Source organism: Rhea pennata, chromosome 1 (genome assembly GCF_028389875.1).
Source record: "Rhea pennata isolate bPtePen1 chromosome 1, bPtePen1.pri, whole genome shotgun sequence".
NCBI classification, from domain to species: Eukaryota; Metazoa; Chordata; class Aves; order Rheiformes; family Rheidae; genus Rhea; species Rhea pennata.
In genome coordinates, this window is record NC_084663.1 from 51,832,101 (window position 1) to 51,850,886 (window position 18,786).

Sequence of the window (18,786 nt, forward strand, 5' to 3'; positions counted from 1 at the left end):
CCTCCCTCCCTTCCTTCGTTCCTTTTTCCTTCCTCCTTCCCTTCCTTTTTTGTGTTGCTGTCTTCCCAAAACCTGCACTGAAAAACAGGAGACCAGCTTTCAGCTTGAAGAACAGGAGGCAAAGATTTGGAGAGAGAAGAGAGAGAGAGTTATTTCCACTGAGACAGGCAATGTAAGAAGAGTCTGGGCTGCAGGGATACTATGGCAGGGAGAGAGAGCTCAGAAACAGAGGTGCCTTTTGGTGGAAGGGGCCAGAGGTAGAGACTTTCTGAAATAAAGAGGAAGAAAGACTGATACCCAGGTAGCTCCACGAGCTGGAGGGAAAGGGAAATGCTAGGAACCGGTTCTGCCATGAGTTTGGCTTGCAGAAGCAATGAAGAGCATGACTTAAAGGTTAAAGTAATTTAAAATAAAATATAACTAGCTCATACATGGAAAACATTCCTGATTCATCTTGTTTGGGGCCTAGAAACATTAATAAGTATTAAATACTTGTTTTGTTTTCATGCAATATTTTTAACTTGAGTCCCATCATTTTCACTGAATTTATTCAGAACTTAATTTAACTAACTAAATGGGATTCCTCAGGTGATATGACTCAGGTGACTGACTCAGGCTCCACACTGAGAAATTGTTCTTTCCAACTACAGTTACTTAGAAACCTGTACTTTCCAAGGCCACTGAGTTAATTGGCAACAAATAGCTCTTAATATACACATATTTTTATCCCAGGATTCTCAGTTGATTTCATATGTGGGCACAGCAATATGAGCTGGATAATTAAGGGAACAGAGAAATAGCTTCCCCAAAGTCATACTCCAAATCAAAGACTGATCCCAGAATAGACCCTTAGACATATTCCTATACATTCTCCAAAGACCATTCTACCACATCTACCAAGAAGAGTTTCCCTTATTCTTCTCACAAATTGCCATTTCTTATTATTCATGAATAAAAGAAATCAGTACGCATGTTAAACAAAAACATATATGAAGCAAGGTGCTATTATATATGTAGTTAAGAGACAGAGAGAAATCATACCATATAAACATGAACAATAAAATTTACTGACAAAAATTTTCTGCAGGGGATCAAAGATCTGTTTTGTATTTGGGTTATTTGGCATAACTGTCTACTCTTGCTGCATAAAGTTATTATTCTTGGCAGAAAGTGAAGGTCTGCTATATCTAAAGGCAATAAAACAAGTAGTTAAAAAATTAGAACAACAAGAAATAAAAAGTTCATGGGCAGAATAAATATATTTCCAAATTCCAAGAGAGTTGGAAAATGAAATGAAATAACTTGTATTGTCAATTTATAATTCCTTTCTGGCAACAAGAGGGATGTCTAGGGAGTTCAGACAAGCTAACAGAACTATAATATTCATATTATATTTAAAAATGGATCAAGGCTAAAAACCAACTTACTATTGTGCAATCTTTTATCTAAATGTGGCATAGCAGCAAAGAACTATTATTTCCTTAGAAAAGCCATCTTAACTTAAAGAAGTGAGCTTTCTATGTGACTAAAAGGGAAGCTGTTTGGAGAAGCATTGAAAAAGCTATTAAATAGTGTGGTTATTGAAGACCAGAAACAATCCTTCACTTAAGAGATTGTAAAAGCTTTAACCTGCTGCTCAGGTATTCTTTAACTTGATCCATAAGATTTCAGTGACTTAGATGCTGACTTTTTCTTCCCTTTTCTTAATTGTAACGGGGAATTATGCACAGAAGGCCATTTTTAACCAATTCATGACTGTTAACTAGGGATTCAGAGAAAATATTGCTTGGGATTTACACCAGAAAGGTTATTTATTTGATAGGCATTTATCCAGCATATTTGTACTCATGCTATTTCAAAACTTGCCTTTAATTTAGTCTTTGAATCATAAAATGTTCACAAGATTATTATGCAGCCAGAGACTTTTCAAACAACTATAAAGCAGGTATGATGCATCTAGCAAATTTAGCCCATTTGTGTTGGCATCAATAATGTTACATCACTCTGTTTCTAGTAATTCAATAAAATGCTGCATAAAATAATACTCATAAAAGCCTGAAACATGAGATTTCAAATAAGTAATGGGTTGTATGTATAACAATTGTATTTACCATCAGTTTCAGGAAAACCAGTCTAAAACAAATGCAGTTTATTGCTGCTCGGAGATTTTATCCCATCTGCGTGGTAACTGGAGTATAATGAAGGATGGCAAGCAATGTATGAATGTAATATCTTAGATAGTAAGTAAACTGTGTGAAATGTTTCAGGTGGTGTTTTAAAAGCCTACAAGATTAAATTATTTGGAGAATAAAGTAGCATTTGTAGCATTTATTTTCTTGAAAATACATTTTCATCAGGAGTCGGCTAAGAACAAGACCAGATACCAGAAGTGAATTTCATTATGTGACCTCGTGTTCATGACAAATACAAGTTTGCTGTTAATTCAAGCAATTATGCTTACATGGCATAAAATCACAGCAAAGACAAGAAAATTTGTTTCATCTTCACTGGGATGTTACCTTACTTTTAGCTGTTGAAGAATATATCTTTTTCCCATTAAAAGTCAAGAGCGTCAAATTCCTTAGAAATGAACCTCTGTTTAGACTCACGTAGAACACTCAGAACAAAATTTTTAGAGGTGACTTCCAATGCAGCGTACTCATTGTCTGAAAAATCATGACAGGAGTGTTTCTAGCTGAATACATTAATTTTTTGTTGCCTGAAACAAACTATCTTCTCAAGTGTTTTCCTTTCATCTTTTCTAACTCTTCATTTCCTGAGTTTTAAAATGCAAATGTTGCTTTGAAAAAGCAAGAACGTTTCAAGAGCAAAAACAAGAAGAACATTTGGATGTATAAATCCTTCAGAACGATAACATAATCCCAGCGTTCCAGATGAACATTGCTAGACAACTGCAAATCACTGCTGAATTAGAAGAGAAGTTTTTTTTTTTGGGGGGGGGGGAGGGTGTCTCATCATTGTTTTAAACCACCATTGGGCTAAGGTTTTAAAATCGTTAAGTAATGCAACATCAGAAAAATAAAAACACATTTTATTTTTAACAATAAAAATAACAGGTAGCTCTGAAATGTACACTCATGCATACTCGAATTTCAGTACACTGAATGAGGCAGGCATCATCCTGAGGGGAAAAAAAATCAGTAGAGAATCCTGTAATTGAAGACTGTATCATAAGACATATGAATGGGAGGAATAAACTGCAGTTGCAGAGGTACTGCAGCTCTCCACTTCCAGTTTAGTTCTGAGCTCTATGAATATTTCACCTTGGTGCTCTTTTTGTGTGTGAGCGTGTGTGAAGAGGCAGAATGCATAGCACATTCGTAAAAGCTTCACTGGCTTCACTTCTTTTGTCAGGACAAAGGTCAAAACTGATGCCAGAAGTTGGTCCTCAAAAAAATGCATGAGCATAAGGTATGGGAGAAGCAATAGTTTTCACCAATGTGTGGGAAAACCGAAGATCTCTAAACTGAAAGACAAAAAGTTTGTGTGCCTAACAAATTTAGAAGAAGTCAGGCCATATCTTTACCAGCAATGCCTTGCTTGTGTGGCAGTTCTGGTATTCTTGGAAAGGCTTTTAAAAGGTGGCTGTAGTTACACTAGCAAGATTACAGGTTCTCTCCCTTGTTGAAATTTTAATCATTTTTGATGGAAGGAAAGCTTCTCATCTACACAAGGCACAACGCTTTGTACAAGACATTTGTTTCTTCACTGTTTTCCCATAAACTGCACAATTCCTTCATTTGTCTTTCTTCTCATCACACCCCGTTGCCACATTCTAGTCATTCCTCCTCTTTCTCCTCACCAGACTCAGTACTGATGACAGCAACTATCTATGGCTAGTAACATCACCACCAATTTCTTGCTTGAACAAGGCATTAGTGGTATGGTGAAAGGTTGAAGACAAACAGGAGGCTGGTAAACTATACCAGGATGAATCCTGTGATCTGGAATATATATTAGTACTATATTTGCATTTTATTTGTCCACTACTAATTCATTCATTCTCCAAGAGTTCTCAGAGATGATCAGTGAAGGATCCAGTATTCCCACTTCAGTTTTCTTAACTCTTCAACAAATATCTCCCAGCTCAGATCATTCTTTTATTTTCATTACCTAAGCATTCTTTTATCTGCTTGCAGTATGAGCTTTCTCTCTCTCTTGGTGCTCTAATATCTCAGTGGTCTTCATTAACACTCCCTGTATTCCACTAATTCTTGAACTTTGCTTTTTGCGCTATAGCTAAAATGACTCTTCTCATGAGTTCTAGCAGTGATCATAATGTTTTTAATGCTCCTTTTAGCTAAAACACATTTATAAAATTGAATTCATTTTACTTGCATAGTTAATGCCTTGTCATTTTCTCTAATCTTTTCCTTATTGCATTTTGCTTATTTGCCTAACTTCTCAAGATTTATCATTTTTTAGATATAGCTTCTGTTTGTTTTCATTTGCATAAGTATCTGTTTGATTTTTCACATTATCATGTTTTCCATATCTTTCCTAAGTTACGAAGAATAGCATTATACACATCATTCTATTTACCAACATTTCTAATTCTTGGAGTTTTGCCATTGTCTTTTTTGGCTGTGAAATCAGCTGGGAGGTTTTGATCTTAACTAAATACATAGCAAGAGTGCTGTATTGGCATGGTATCTCTTATTTTCAGAGTTATTAAAATGGCAAGCTTTATTATATTGTATTTACAAAGTTTTCAGTTGCTTCATCAAGCTAACTTTTATATGAAAAATTTGCTACTAGTTTCTCATAAGCTTGTATTTGAGATCAAGAGAAAATTCCTTACATGTATAGTCTCAGAATACTCCTTTTAGGTATTTTCAGTGTCTGCACCGAGTGTGCTTTTAGCTCAAGCACAACAGTGATATATTGTTAAAACAGAGGGGACTAACTCCAGCCCTCAGGTGGAGGCCTCAGCCTCAGCCATACGCACACAGATATGTGCCATGAAATAATTTAATTTGTATCATTTTTTTTCAAAGAACTATATTTTACATAATTTTTGTTTAGAAGTAATTTGCATATGCAATGTGCATTGAAAGTTCATTTAGATTTTTCCAGACGTTTTTCATTTTATTCTTTGCAAATAGATGCACATTTAGATGCTGAAGGGAAAGGATATTGTACTTGCTTGTATATTTTTTTGATTTGTAGAATCATGTCCTAAAATTATCAGCCTGCATTCTCATTTTAAAAGACTTCAATACGAAAGCATAACCACACCAAGTCACTCAGTTCTTCTAATGTGAAAATATTCAAAAAAGCTTTTAAGAGCAAAAGGGGTGGCAACAAAGATAATATGTAGCTATTAGGCACGTCTTGGGAGGAAGTGTAAGCTATTTTAATTAAGAACTCAGGAGCACACTGTCAAACCTAGATGTTTGAAATACCCACCACAGAAGAATTACCTAAGTTTAAAAAACGCACTTTGTGGTTGCCTCCCAACTGATTGCAACGGAAATTTCAAAAAGTTTAGACAGACTTGTCCTAAAGAACCTGAAGAGATGAAAGGGGTTACAACAAATCCTGCAGGACCCTGCTTGTTAATGTAAGTTGTAATCTTGACTCTGTATGCAGTGCCCTTCAATGTTTGGACTGACCCTGTCTGGTGAGGGTAAGCCTGAGCCCAATACATTGATGTGTATGTTGGACAAGCTCTTTGCTCTCAGACTGTGGTAGCAAGCTTCCCAGCTGAAGAGACAGACAGGCAATGTATGTTATTAACCTGAAAGGCAGACGGGAGTGGAAGGACATCCCACACAATTTTTGGCACCCAGGTGGGCCATCAATTGTGCAGCCTGGAGTCCTACCTGTGGGCACTATATGTGCAACCTTATGCTTTTCATTTAAGTAGAGATGGCCAAATATTCCAGAATAGTCAGAAAAACTTAAATATTTTAAAAGATTTATATTTTAAAAAGTTTTAAAATTTAAAGATTAACTTAACAGATCCAGAAACATCTGGAACTGTTCTTGTAGGAGGCAGGCAGATAAATTCATCCATGATCATGCACTTTTAAGACAAAGCTGTTGGAACAGGTTTAGGTGAAAATATATACATTCTTATTCTGACGGACTCCACCATAGTCAGGATGTCTTGATAAAGTCAACAATCTGTCTGGAGATGGGTTGCTTATGAACCAATTATCTGGGTAAAACAAATAAATGTTCTGTCTTGTTTCTGCTTTTCTTTTTTTCCCTCTATGTTGAGCAATCATTACTGCCAGAACTTTCATAAAGTCCTTTGTTAAGTACAGGATCAGTCAGTAGCCTGGAGTGGCTCTGTTTTTAAATACACACACACATATATATACACCGTTCATACATATATATAATATATATATATATATATATAAACATGAATCAGATACCCTTGGGTATGCCCAGATAAGCACTGCTTCTCCAGATCTGCATGTAGTTCACACAAGGATGATGAAAAGTGGTCTGAGACCACTTCGGGATAGAAAGACAATGCAAGCTATTATTTGCACACGTGGTATTGAGGAGGACATTTATAAGCCCTTCTGTCTCTGGACTAACTTGAGGAATACCACGATGGAAGCATTAACTGGAGCATGCAGAATGAGATTGTTTATTGGACCTGCTGCTGTTGCAGGATGACAGGCAGAACCTTTATCTCTGGTCCCCACCTGAGCTCAACTTTGCAGCTCTTATAACAGTAAGAAGAATCCCTGCTAGGATGAAAAAGAAAATCCTGAATCCTCAGGGCTGAATGTTCTGAGGAAGGAGAAAATATTCCAATAACAATAGTTTGTTTTCTTTTGGGAGGGCACTGGGTAGATTCTAGCCCAGATTAAGATATCTAAACTTTTACGTCTACTTGATAGCTTAAGGACTTCACTCCTAGTTTAGAGATCTGGTCAAAAAAATTTGATGAGGCCTAGAGAGAGATTCAGCTGATCAACAGAGGTTACTTCTATTTCTCCTAAAATCATTATGCTAACAGTTAGTCAGTCAGTCAGCTAAAATGCACTCTATGCTCCATTGTCTTTAATGACTGACTAGGTTCTTCATCTAGTTGCCCCTAAATAAGAATCTAGAGTCATTTGAGGTGCTGTAGTGTACACTCTCTAGACTCAAACTGAAGCTCCAGATGAACATGTATTGCCTATAGATCCTGTATTATACATGCTAGCCCTATGGAGACGGCTCAAACATCTCAAGTGATCCAATATGTAGGAACTGAATTGAGTCCTAGATACCCACTCACTACAATGAGATTCTAGATACCTAGTGCACATATAAAAGTCTATATTTGAATGTGAACCATACCCCACTCTATGTTTGCCTAATAGCTTGGACTAAGGAGACAATTATAAGGGGTTACACAGGCTGAAGGTCAAGGGGGACTCAGAAGCAGTGACAAAAGGCCACTTGGCTCAGGGTGAAACCCACACTGGCACTGAGAAGAACTCCACAGTCTTAGTGGCAAGCACTTTAGATCTACCATGAGACTTCTGGGGGTCCAAGTGAAGTCTAGATGAGGGAAGTGAAACATGTGATTCCCAGCATATATTCTAAAGATTTCAAGAGACAAGTAGAAAATCTTAAACTATCATCAGGAGGGCTTGTTTTCCTTCTACTCCTCTCTGCTAAAAGCGTGGCTTGCTACACATCACTCAAATTCTTAAATTCATCATCTCTGGGTAATTACATGCAGACAGTACTTTCTGTAGTTTTCTTACACTTCACTTATTCCATGAGTGTCCTCAGCAGCTACTGCAGTAGCCATTAAGGGCCTGGACTGCTCAGAGTCTGAATGCTGGAAAGGAAGATCTCCTCTCCCAAACACTTTAGGAACCAGCTCCTGAAAGTCATTAAAGTCACTAAAGACTAGAACCCTTCTCAGACACTGGCCTGTTTTTCATCTTCTACAGCATGGCTAATATAAGAAGGGTGTTAGCAGAATGACTCATTCTTTCAAATTTCCTTCTCATGCCCAAATCATCAATTTCTGTACCAGGTATTTGTGGATAAAAGCTGTAATGATCTCTACAGGTATAGGACTTGGAAACAATGCACATAAAGAATTTCTTTCGGGTATGTTTCTCTCTAAAGAAATAAAGTCATGTCTGTCTGACTTGTCTATTCTCTACACTTGATTGATAGACAATTTAAAATCCTCCACAAATTAAAGATAAGAAGAATTATTAGGTATTCCAGGACAGCAAATCCCAGGAATGAAACCTGTGAGAAGGTAGAATCCAGGCAAATTCAGCTCCAGATCCAGTGAAAGGAGGGAGAAAGAGAGGGAGAGAGGGAAGCAGAGAGGGAAGGATGGAAGGAAGGAATGAAGGGAGGGAAACTCAAAACTTATTTCAAAAAAGGATACTTAGAAGTGAGAAGTCTTTGCCTAGCACAGTGAAAGCAAAAAGAAACAAAAGAGCTAGCTTCCTGTCCTTGCACAGTACGTTCCCAGGGTGAATATAGATGCAGTAAACCATTAGAAGGAAAAAAAATGTGTGTGCAACTAAGATACCAAGTGGAAACTCAAGGAATCTACATTCATTTCCTAGAAAAGCTCGGTGTAACGTAGAACAACATTTAAGACTCATGTCAGCTGCATAAGCATTAGGACTGTACAGGCATGTGAGATGCCCCGTGGTATCCCACTAGGCCAATGAAGAAAGGCCTGCATGTCTTTTAGGTTCTCAGTAATATCTGCCAACCTTTCTGGATCTTCCAGATTCCCCACAGTATCTCAAACGGTACTAGATCCCTATTTTTAGGCAACTGAACTGATCTGTTAGATATTACTTTGGCAGCTACTTCAAGCTCCTGTTGGTCTCAAATGATTAAGTATTTTTAAATTCCAGTCTGCAATCACTCTATGCCTCAGTTCCCCAATAGTAAAAAAAGACAAGTTTTATAAATATTTAGGCAATATTTCATTCCTCAGGTAATGTAAGCCATTTAAGTATTTAGCGGGTTCAGCTGCATGTATATAAGTTCACAGTTAGCAGGGGAAAAATTTAAGAGTCTAGAGTCAAATGCCTAAGGTTATTAATTGTTACTAGTGAACAATAATTTGGAATATCAAAAAATGTGATCAAATGCTTCATATTTTTCTGTTAACTCTTTCTGGATGCCTGGTCCCTGTTTCTCTTATATAGTGTTTTAAAAATCTTTACAATAGAAATTATTGTAATCATACTGCAGTATTAAGCAAGTGATACAATTTCAAAATATCTTAAATGATTAGAGCAACTTATAAATAGGTAGTCATATGCAGTCCTTAATCAGAACTAGTCCCCAGTGAGCAGTCATTTGATTGAACTGCTTTTATCTCTATGGATCCTGAATGGAGTCTTTGATGAAGCACCAAAGTTGTAGAGAGCTACATGCAAGGCAGTGACCCCATATATTTGTATATTTTCATCTATTTCTCTGTAATTCAACTTCTTTTCTCAGCAGATGGAGTTATGGAAGACTGTAATTCTGCATAAAGTCTATAACTTGCACTAGGGATACGTATGGGACCTATGTGTCAAAAAATATTAACCGAGTCATTAGGTTTCCTCAGTGTTTCTATCTAGATTAGAGTATATACTACAATTTACAACTAATCTAATTGTTCTCTGGCGCTTGGGAATTAACTGCAAAACAGCCTTTATACTGTCAAATTTGCAGTATTATCTGCATCTTCAAATACAGAGTATCACTGCACAAAATAGTCACTACTAGCTTTTACATGAAGGATATTGTAACCCATTATATGACAAATTAAAATTATCAAAGCTAATAATAATTGTATGTGTGTATACATACATACATACATATATATATATACATATATATGTATTCAAGTATGATTTGATTCTTATAAGCATATGTGAACCAAGCCTTGCGACTGAATCTGGCTGGGGCCTACTAAATCTTATAAAAGTGTTATTCTTGCACTATACTAATAGTGTGTATGAATTTCACTTGCAGAAATGTGTACATATACTCTGTAAATTGAAACAGAGTAGTTAAAGAAAGCACAACTAATATTTTTAATACTATCTTTCAACACAGTTTTAAATAAATATATTGATGACCTATGGAAAAAATATTCACATTGAAAAGTTCATAACAAACAGGCTATTTCTTATTAGAAAGTCCACACACTTTAAGCAATATGAATAAATCTTCCTAAAGCTAAGCACAGTTAAGTGCATACCTTTCCTAAATACCCAAGGGAGACTAAACACAAGGAGTTAATTTCTGTGATCCAGTGAACAATAACCATGAAATCCTTTTATCTGAAAAACACCTTTTAACTAGAATGTTAATTAAATTAGTAGGATTTTGCTGTTGAGAGCTTTCTAAATAGAATATATTTGTTCTCAGATGTATGTTTTTCTATGGACATTAATTATACCACTGTGATATTCCCTCTCATATTCTGAACGTCTAGTAAGACCTGTACTACTACATCATACTTAATAGGAGTGTGATGGTTGTTGCTTAGGCAACAGAATGAATAAATGCAGGTCAGAATGTGCTTCCAGAAAAACAAAAGCAGGAGTATGGTATAGCATGAAGAACAAACATGTCTAACTGATTTTTACTGCATTGAAATATGAGAATTGTTCAATAAGCAAATAACCTATTTTAAACATTTGTATAATTTAAGGAACTTGTAAAATATATTTTAATATGTAAGCAATTTTAATAAAGCTAAACCAGTTTTCTCATATTAAAGAAGACTATAGCACATTTAAGTTTGGAGAAATCTGAATTTTTCTACTAACATATGAGGTCATTCTTCTCCCATTTCCCTATATACTTTCAAATTTTGACTAAAATGTAAACTATTTTAACAAATACTTTTAAATTTTTCGGGAGAGGCTTACATTACATAATGCTAATATATTCAAGTGAATAATATATAATGAAATTGGCATTTTCTAATCTTTTTTTTCCCCAGTAAAATACTGGAAAGATTCAATTTCTGATGCAGACAATAAACTGAAATATGTAACAATATGCTAAACTGTGTGAAACTAATAAATTAATAATTATGAAATTACTGAGACATAATTGTTTTCTTGCTGGAAAATTTACAGCTTTTTGCTTTAGCATCGGATATAAGGGTCTAATCTTCCATTTACATATACATGCAACCAAAACTAATATTAAGAGTCCTTGTGTGTTTTACCTGTAATGTATATTTAAGGAGGAAGTGCTTCAGAAAAGGATTAGATCAGGATGACCAGAGGACATTAGCCACCACACAAGCATGCAGGCATAGCTTAAGCCGCCTGATATCTGAGAAGTTTGATTTGAGCATCTCATAGAAGAATCTCATGTAGAGTTTGTATGTTTATGTAAGCACACCTAAGGGATTTAGGAAATGGGTCTTATGTAAACTCCGGGAGAACGTGGCTCAGGCGCCTCTCGAGGCGGCGGATGCCCGGGAAGCCTTCCCCGGCTCTTCCCGGAGCTCCTGCGGGGGCTCATCGTTCACCTGGGGCAGGTGTACCCTGCCGCGCTTCTTCCGCCACCGACAGCCTCCTGTGAACCGCTCCCCACGGCCATCTCCTCGGGACTGAGCGAGCAGCCGCTTACGTAACTAACGCTCCGATATGTATGTAAGCATTCACGGGTGCATTTTGGGGGGGAACCTGTGGGCTTGAAACGCCTTTTGGAACGTTTTGTCGGATCACTGGGCCGACAGCGCGGGCTCTGCGCAGCTTGGTCTGCTTTTTCAAGTCTATTGAAAGGAAAAGATTCTAACGATTTTTACTGACATAAGCAAAAGATCACATGGCAGCCATGCAAAAACCGGGAGAAACCTCCACACTACTCTAATGTGAAAACGACAGGAATTTGTCCCTTACTTCTCTGATCACTAACCCATAGGCATAGGATGATATTGGCAAAATAAATCAAATAGGAAAACCAGAACTCAAATGATGGTTTTATAGTCATAATATTCCTGCTAAGTTTTATTTCTTTTTCTCATATGCCAAGAGTTAGTTATGAAAAGTTAGAACTATTTCAAGAAATACATTGGTTACTAAAAATACCTTAAATAAGAGGTGATTAATAATACTTTTAGATCTGATACTTTATAATAAATGTAGTGAGGATTTTTGCAAGTAATGGGAACACTGAAGCAGACAGAAGAGTGATTATATAACAGTCTTACTTTTCTACTGTCAATATTCATTTCAATAGAAAGTTTGCATATGTCAGGTCTGTGTCACTTTATACCTCATGGATATACAGTAAATTCTGAGGTACATAAAATTTTACTTCATTCACATATTCCTGATAAATATCTAGAGTTAAAATAGGAAAATTGAACTATTTAAAGGAAAGCATTACTTCTACAAACAGGGCACAAGTTTCAACAAGTGAATCTCATAGCCTGATTTAAGATGCAAAAATATTTAACTGAGACATCCAGAACCACTTACAGGGATAGCATAGTTTAATAAATTATTATCTATAATTAAAATACCTCTCAATACAAGAATGGCATTGCATATTATTGAATTATTATTATGATAGTGTTCAGGTTTAAATAAAAGTAATAACATGACATATTGCAGACAGGGGTGTGTATAGCTTTTAGATGTTGTAAAATTGCCTCCTGCAGAGCATGGATTAAAAGAATTATGCGTTTTTTCTTTTATAACCTGAAGACTGATGAGAAGGAAAGAAAGGTTTCTAAGAAAGAAACCTATATATGCAGTTTTTCTTTTTCCAGATTCCTGGCTTGAATATTTTGTAACATGTATAATTTGGAAGTTTATCATAGGAGAGCTTATATATTAATTTAGCTAGACATAGAAAAGTGAAACACTAACAGATCTTCTTAGTGCAATGCAGAATAGCTCTAAGGTTTTTATGATCACAGAAGAGACAGACAAAAAAGAAGGCAGCTACAGTGTACATACACAGCTATGCACAGAAGATTTCTTACCATAAATTGCACATTGTCAAATCCATTAGCCAGCAAGTGGTTTTCATACTGAGGTAGCCCAATATTTTCCAACCATTGTCCCACTGTCTGGACAGGGCATCGGGGTCCTGTAGGAGGGTGAAGAGGGAGGCGTTTAAGCAACGAATAACCATCCACTGGATAATAGCGGTAGTCCTGGGCTGAGAGGTGGCATTGCCACATCGTGTTCCTGGGAAAGTTGGTATCAAATGAGCCCGCCAGCTTGACAGATTAATGTTTTCAGCAAGCAGAAAAGTCAGATGTAAAACATAGTTTACAGGGCAGTATACAGCGTAAGATCTGATCCTAGCTCAACATTTCTTAGTTATTAATCTTTACTACAGACCAGTACGTCATACAGTAAGGAAAAAAAAAAAAAAAAAAAAACATATCAAGCTGTCAGCTAAGCTGTTCTCCGTTATATGTGATTGTTGGAATACTCCACAATGAGCAATGCACTGCCAGCAGCAAGAATTCTTTTTATCAAGTACTCCTACACTCATCAGTATGCAGCTCCATGCTCCTTGCTCCCCCTCGCTCGCTCCCCTTCATTACCCAGCCTAGGCTACACCTCGCATTTTCAATAATAGCCATCAGATAAGGCAGATTTTTTTTTTGTCTGCAAGCTGTAAGCCTGCTGCTGCTGCTTCCTCCTACACACCCATCCAAGCGTCAATCTTGAATGATGAGAGCAGTCAAAACAAATGTAGAAAATAGCAAGATTCAAAAGCAACCTAGAGCACTTAAATCTGAATAGAATCTTCATACCAGCTACGCTTTACATATCTGTTTGTTGTAGATTTTTACGTTTCACAAGACATTAGAAAATGCAAAACATAAGCCATAGCCTATGGCATGGTTTTCTGTGCATCTCCTTTTCCTCTTTTAATACAGCATTTGCAGCGGTCTGTATTTCTGCTTATGTAATAATAAAACCCTTTAATGAATCAGTAATGAGTACATTTTACAGTTTCTCTCCTATAGTACTGCAAAAGACATAAACTGCACAATAATTTTAGTCAAAGTAATTAGATTATCTGCATGATTTCTTCAACCATAAAATATTATAAGACACAAGGAAACCTTCATGCCAACACGTGAAATAATTCAACTTGAAAAGGTCATCACTTCAAATGAATAATTATTTTTACTAAATAAAACTTTAAGTTTATATCATTTTGTTACAAAAATATGAATGATAGCAGGCAGACATATAAGCTTGCTATGACTTGTACAGAGGATGTATATTTTCTTGACTATAATATTAAGAAAAATTAAAGAAAAAATGATAAATTTCATATTAAAGGAAAAATTTATTTCCTGAAAAAGTTACTAAATATCTCAAGATATATTTTCCAGCAATATTTATTTTCCAAGACTGATTGTCTCAAGACAGAAACACTTGACACTTTTATTCAGAGAGGAATGTTTACTAAACTTTTCACAATAGGATCAAAGGTTATAGGACTTAGCAACAAAAATGGCAGATATCAGATATACTCAGAGTATAATTCTAAGAACTCCACTCGGTCTTCAGTTATTGAATACATTAATTACTTTTTTATTTATTTTTCTTGTCCATTGTGAATCTCAAGCAATGACCAACTCCAAAGAGGAATTTAAATCATACGGAAACTGTAGGTATCTGTCAAAGGTATTATTTGAGATTGATGATATTATGACGGAAAACTGTTTCATAAAAAATACAAACCCACATTCAAATGGCCACTTTAGAATGAGAACTCTTTGCAAGGACATGCAGAAGCTTCCTGAGCACTAGCAGTATGGACTCAAAACTAACCCGAATGTTTTAAATCAACAATAAGACTAACTGGTAAAACCTGAAAAGCTATCCAGCCAGGCCTTGGACTAAAACTGGATGACCTTTTATTCTCTAGTATTGCTGCTTGCATAAAGAATCCAAAAGGCTATTTTATTATTTTGGTGGGGTTTTCTGGTTTTTTGTTTGTTTGTTTGTTTTTCAGACAAGAATGAAGGTTATCTGGAGACAAAGTTTGGGAAGAACTGTATATAGGTTGAACACTTGATTCAAACTGAAGTACATAACGATTTTGTAGAATACTTTTAGGTGAGCCATAGAAGATTTTTATGAGGTTAGAAAGTTGCACACTTCTGTGAGATCCTAGATTAATCTAGTTCTTCTTATTGATACATCAATACATAAAATAAGAAAAGTCCATTAGGCATCTCAGAAAATACTGAAGGCTTACCAAAAGAGGTAACTGCTCTGCTGAATGAATTTATAGGAATGTTCTCAAGAATTTAATATCAACAGAATGTGAGTATATGCAACATAGAGCACATATTTTTGATAAGAGTACTGTTTCAATCAGATTAATGGATAATGCATTTCTTTTCAGAGAAAGTAGATATTATAACATAATTGGAATCTAGGTCTCACAGAGATATACATCAATTTGTTCTCACCTATCTGTAAATCTTCCCTACTTATCAGAGGTTTTTTTGCTGTCAGTCAATAAGTTTGTACAGTGATGGAGCATAATCCTTTCAGGGTTGCACCCAGTCAACAGCTATGCTGCAAGGAGGAAGGTAGGCTCTATTGAGATGAAATACGGTGGATTTCCCTTGGATTAGCAAATTTGAAAGGCTAGGCAAGTTCTTCAGAGAACAAACTGACAACAGAATTATCTTAAAAGAAATGAGAATTAAAACTTTCTTGCTAAATTTTTTTTAGTTGACTGAGTAATCATGAATTCATTTGAAAAAGAATCCTGTATTTGTCTTCTGCCTTCCGCAATAAGCAGAAAAATTGAAACCGGAAAGAAATCTAGTAAAAGATAATCCTACTCGTTGAAAGGATTATGCATGACTAAATCCAGTATTTCCCATTCATGCACACACAGTAACGTCTCTGTATCTGGGTGGCCCCCACAAAAATGTTTTGCCTGTAATAAGACACAGCCAATAATCAATACACCAGTTTCACGGTCAAAATACTTCTTCCTTATCTTACTATAAACAGCATAGAAGCTATGCTGCCAGTGAATATATGAGAAATATTTGGCTCAATGCCTCAGTGCAATTGTGTAGGCAAAATCCAGCTTTTGAGTGGCTCCACAGGCACATATCCTCATGTAGCTCTTGGTGCTGTGTCTAACCGATCTCCTTGGCCCCAGCACTGATGATTATAGCACTATTGGCCCGACTGTTTGTGCTCCTCCGACTCTATCTTCTTCCAGTAATAACTACATGTCTAACCCAATAAACACAGCATCTCACCGAGGGGAGAGAAAATAAGGAGCACAGCAACCTGCAGACCTGTCCTCATCCCTGACTCTCTTCTCGTTGCTAGAGTACCCTCTTATCTACAAGATAGTTTTTTCTCCTTCTGCTAAAGGTAGTACGGAGGCAAAGCAAAAGAAGGCACAGAGCATCAGAGCCAGGAACGCATTTGGGTCAAATGTGCTGTTACTGGAACTTGCAGCTCACTTGATCAACTTGTCCTGAGCTAGTTAAGAGGAATGGTTGTACCGGGGTGGGGGTGGGGCTGCTCTGATATTTTTCTGAGCCAGTACAAGTGGGACTTGGAGCAGCTGCTGTTGCTGTGAGACCAGAAGGGTGTCTCTTCATTTTGCTAAAGACTGATTCAGTGCCAGCCCCATCGAGGTACTGCTGCAGGCAGTGCCTACTTTGCCTATGCCTAAAGCTGGTCCTGATAACAAAAAATGTAGTGCAGATTGTGAAAACTAGTCTCACCTCCAACACATTTACATTCCACTACGCTTTCCTGCAATTTTAGAGAACATGAATTCTATGATAATCCTTCTGTGATACCACAATCAAAAAAAAATTGTGCCTAGTCCTGCATGGAAAAAGTGACGCATAACTCTCTTTAGCAATACAGGGATAGCAATACTTGGTTCTTTCTTCTCCAAGGCAATAGAAGAAGCACATTCAAGTGATGTCTTCAAGATGCCATCTGGTATGCTATAAGATAATTTCTACAAGATGTCTCGTTCCCAGTGAGACTCAGAATATCTTTATTGTGTGTTTGGAATTGACTGCATGTGTGATATCAGAATTCACATGGTCTCAAACATCTTGTAAGGCAGATTTGTTCTAGTCATAATAGAATTTATGGTCCCCTCTATTCTATTACCTCAACTGTTATCATCTCTGTGGATTTTTCTTTCCTAATTTTTGGAGTAACAAAAAGAAAGAAATGCAGTGATAATCATAATTTACTTATAGAGGAGGTGCTTCCCAAGTCAGCTTGAATGGACTATTATAATCCATTTTCTTAGTTAGATCATCACCTGCTGAACATTGCTAAATACTTTTGGTGTTACAGAACCAAAACTTACTAGTGACTGACCAAGCAAATTCTGAGCAGAAGCTATCTCACAGTATGAGAGGATCAATCTTTCCACTAACAGCCAGTTTAGCAGATCTGGTGAAGAAACTGATGCTAGAGTAAATACTGTAAACTTCGTATGTTGAATTAAAAGCTTTCAGCTTTATCCTATACTAAATGGGTTATGATATTCCTTTTTCCATTTATGATTTCAGTTAGAGAAGAAAGCTACTTCTTGGCACTGGGATGGAAGTTCTGCTGCAGTCAAGTTTGTGTGACTATGTTCTAGTGACTAAATTAATCTAATGACATGTATTCCTGGACAGGCGATAAGAATAGCTAGGAACAGGATGTTATCTGAGAAAAACTATGCCTAGCATCCAGCCAACCAATATAGTTCAAGAAGTTTACTATGGGAGAAATAGCAGGTTTCCAAAAGGTGCGTACAAAGTTCTGCTTTATCTTACACATTTCAAAGATATTATTAGGCCATTCAAATCCTTAGACTTTAAATTATTTTTTTCGTAAAATTCTGAAAATCCCAGGTGCCTTCAGTAAAAACTGCAACTTCTGACAGCAGCTTAGTTCTTTATTACTTTGGATGATCATGTTAGGTGAGGGTGAATATTTTCCTGGATCTACTCTTAGAGATATGATTCATGGCATATACAGAAATAAAACAAAATCAATCGAAACAGCTTGAATTTAAATAACACTAATATCTATAATCTAAAGGTTACATTTCTTTGCTTATGTGTGGCTCAGAATGAGCAAAAATAATTCCCAGACTACAGTTAATGCAAGTTAATGGAACAACCTTCACTGACTAGAAGTCATCCTCGCAATTCTTTTCTGATTTTATGCTAGTATTTATAACCATTATAATCTACATTATCACTACATAAGTACAACAGTCTGTATCTATAACTATTATAACACATACAAACACACTGAAGACAATGATTAATTTTACTTGACAATTGATTAGTCAATAGTAGCACGAACTGCACTTTTTTAACTCCATAGGCCTTTCTACGAGTGTATGTTTCTTTCTGACTGTTAATATATTATTTACCCAGCAACAGCTCGGCTAAAGTACTCTACCCCATCATGAAACATATATCGCTTACAGATACTTCAAAGTTAGGACATTTTTCGTGTTCAGTTGATTGCTTTGATGACTTTGATTTAGCCTCCTTGAGCATCCATCCTGTTCACTGGATGAGGCTATAAGGCCCTGATCTCGTGGGAAAATTGGAAGATCTGTTATCTAGAGCATAGCCCCTGGACTAGGACTCAGGAGATTTGATTCTGTTCAAGATTCTGTCATTAGTATGATGCTCAGCAACTCATATACTATATATATGGTATAAAATAACATATATCATCATACACCAAGGTCGCTTGTCTCTCTAATTTTGTAACTTGAATGAACTCATTTAGGGTCTAATTTTGTTTT

At 36.3% G+C, this 18,786-nt stretch overlaps 1 protein-coding gene across 7 annotated transcripts in view; it reads right to left on the reverse strand.

Moving 5' to 3' along the window:
* The window catches only part of ANKS1B (ankyrin repeat and sterile alpha motif domain containing 1B), a 432,952-nt gene that overhangs the window by 188,177 nt on the left and 225,989 nt on the right, over positions 1 to 18,786 (reverse strand). For 5 of the 7 annotated variants that reach the window (XM_062585821.1, XM_062585830.1, XM_062585788.1 and 2 more), the window contains exon 1: positions 12,974 to 13,174. In XM_062585821.1, the coding sequence (XP_062441805.1) occupies positions 12,974 to 13,174 (201 nt within the window). Of the gene's footprint in view, positions 1 to 12,973; positions 13,175 to 18,786 lie in introns of those variants that run through there. The other 2 variants (XM_062585768.1, XM_062585759.1) reach the window with 1 other exon arrangement.